This window comes from Poecilia formosa, unplaced genomic scaffold (assembly GCF_000485575.1).
Source record: "Poecilia formosa unplaced genomic scaffold, Poecilia_formosa-5.1.2 Scaffold32, whole genome shotgun sequence".
In the NCBI taxonomy this organism is placed as follows: Eukaryota; Metazoa; Chordata; class Actinopteri; order Cyprinodontiformes; family Poeciliidae; genus Poecilia; species Poecilia formosa.
In genome coordinates, this window is record NW_006799971.1 from 1,179,045 (window position 1) to 1,180,900 (window position 1,856).

Below are 1,856 nucleotides of genomic sequence, written 5' to 3' on the forward strand. Positions count from 1 at the left end.
TATATATATATATATATATATGTTTCATACTATGTTTCATACTATTTTTTGTGCAGTGCACATGCAAAGGAATTGCTTTCAAATAAATATTTTTAAGCATTTTTGGCCTCATGTTCTTATATCTTAGTAACAAAAACGACACACATCTCTAGTTATATGCAGTTTATAAATACAGTATATATTATGGACATCCATTTTTAGCTTAAGTGTGTGCTTAAGATTAAAATAAGAAAATCTAAAAAATAAATAACATACAGGATTATCAGCCTGTCTTGACAGACTGTTTACATTGAAGTTACAGTGGTTTTAATGTCCCTGATTACCTCAGAACCATAGTGTTGTTGATTTATTTTTAATAAACAGGGTGAATGATCAGCAAGTGTGCTCACAGTTGTTAAAAGGTGTAGGAAATGTGGATTTTTTTTGTACTAAAGGTCAGAGAAACAGAGACATTTAAAACAGGACAACAAAAAGATGATATAAACACCTTTTCTACATACATAATTACTCATTACTTCAGTCATCAATTTGTTATATAGGCCATGTTCACCATTCATGTGAAATAACACCACAGAAACAAAAAGCAGTCTCACTGCAACCAAACTACCTGCCACCAAGCTCCTCCTTAGTTTTCAGCTTTTTATTCCATATTTCAACAATCTACAGGTATTATGAAGATAAAGTCAAATTATATTTGTAAAAGGAACAAAAGAGAGACAATATATACTCTTTAGAGTGGGACGGGCACACAAGATGGATGTATTTTACACGGATGTGCAGGTGGTCTGAAACGGCTCAGAAGTTCAGCGTCTCCGACATCATTTTCCACCAGTCCATCAGCTCCTCCCGCTCCTCCTCCTTCCGCTCCATCAGGGACTCCAGCTCAAAGTCCACCTGAGACCAGAGTGGTCAGAACATGTTACTATTGTTCTGAAAAGGTGCACAGAATGATAGTGATGCAATTACAGTTGATGCAATCTGCTCCAGCAGGATTCAAACACTTTGATTAGGTCAGTATGAACCAACCAAGATCTAATAAGCCAAATGGTGACCTGGGAGAGACCCTCCCTCTGCATCACAGAACATGTTGTTTTTACAAGTAGATTCAAGGTTTCACAGGTGAAAACTTTCTACAGCTTTAAAATGAAGTTAAATGGTGACGCCAACATTTTTGACAACAACTATGCTGTTTTCAACTTTTCTTTCTAGGAACTAAGGTCAAAGAACAGGAGATGAAGAGAACCAGAGTGCATTCAGTTTGGGAGAAGAGATATACAGAACTTGTTTTGGTTTGCTGTCACTGCCTACGGGTCTCACCCTGGTGGCAGGGCTGTAGGGAACAGCCACCTTCTTGATGACGGTCAGGAACCCTGGAGCAGAGGCGGCCACCTTGTAGTTTCCTGGAGCCAGGAGGCGCCAGTAGTCTCCATCTTTGGCTGTAAGACACACATGTATGGTTTAATGTTTGATACTGAGCTATGAAAAGCATCACATCAGTGTTTTGCCTCGCTGATGCCGTGATCAACAGTTCTGTAAAGGTATTCATACCGTTTGAAATGTTTTCACATTTTTTTCTTATCACAGACTGTAATGTATTTTATTGAGATTATGTATGATAGACTAAAACAAAGTAGGGCATAATAGTGAAACAGAAGGAAATTTATGAATGTTTTTCACATTTCTTTAAAGACAGAAATCTGAAAAGTGTGGTGTGCAGTTGCATTCAGCCCCCTTTATGCAAAAACCCAAAACTTCAGAAATTGCCTATAAGGGGGAGAATTATGTCTTCCCGGCACATTTTATAACACAATCAAGTAACTATGTTAGCTTGAGTTGTTTATATATATATATATATA

The 1,856-nt window shown here is 37.3% G+C and overlaps 1 protein-coding gene across 1 annotated transcript in view; it reads right to left on the reverse strand.

The window, feature by feature from the left end:
* Positions 1 to 119: 119 nt before the first annotated feature.
* Positions 120 to 1,856, reverse strand: part of cpe (carboxypeptidase E) — a 20,604-nt gene continuing 18,867 nt past the window's right edge. Inside the window, exons 8-9 of the mRNA XM_007549623.2 lie at positions 1,318 to 1,436; positions 120 to 894 (exon numbers count right to left, since the gene is read on the reverse strand). Of these exons, the coding sequence (XP_007549685.1) occupies positions 796 to 894; positions 1,318 to 1,436 (218 nt within the window). The 3' untranslated portion in view covers positions 120 to 795. The remainder of the gene's footprint in view (positions 895 to 1,317; positions 1,437 to 1,856) is intronic.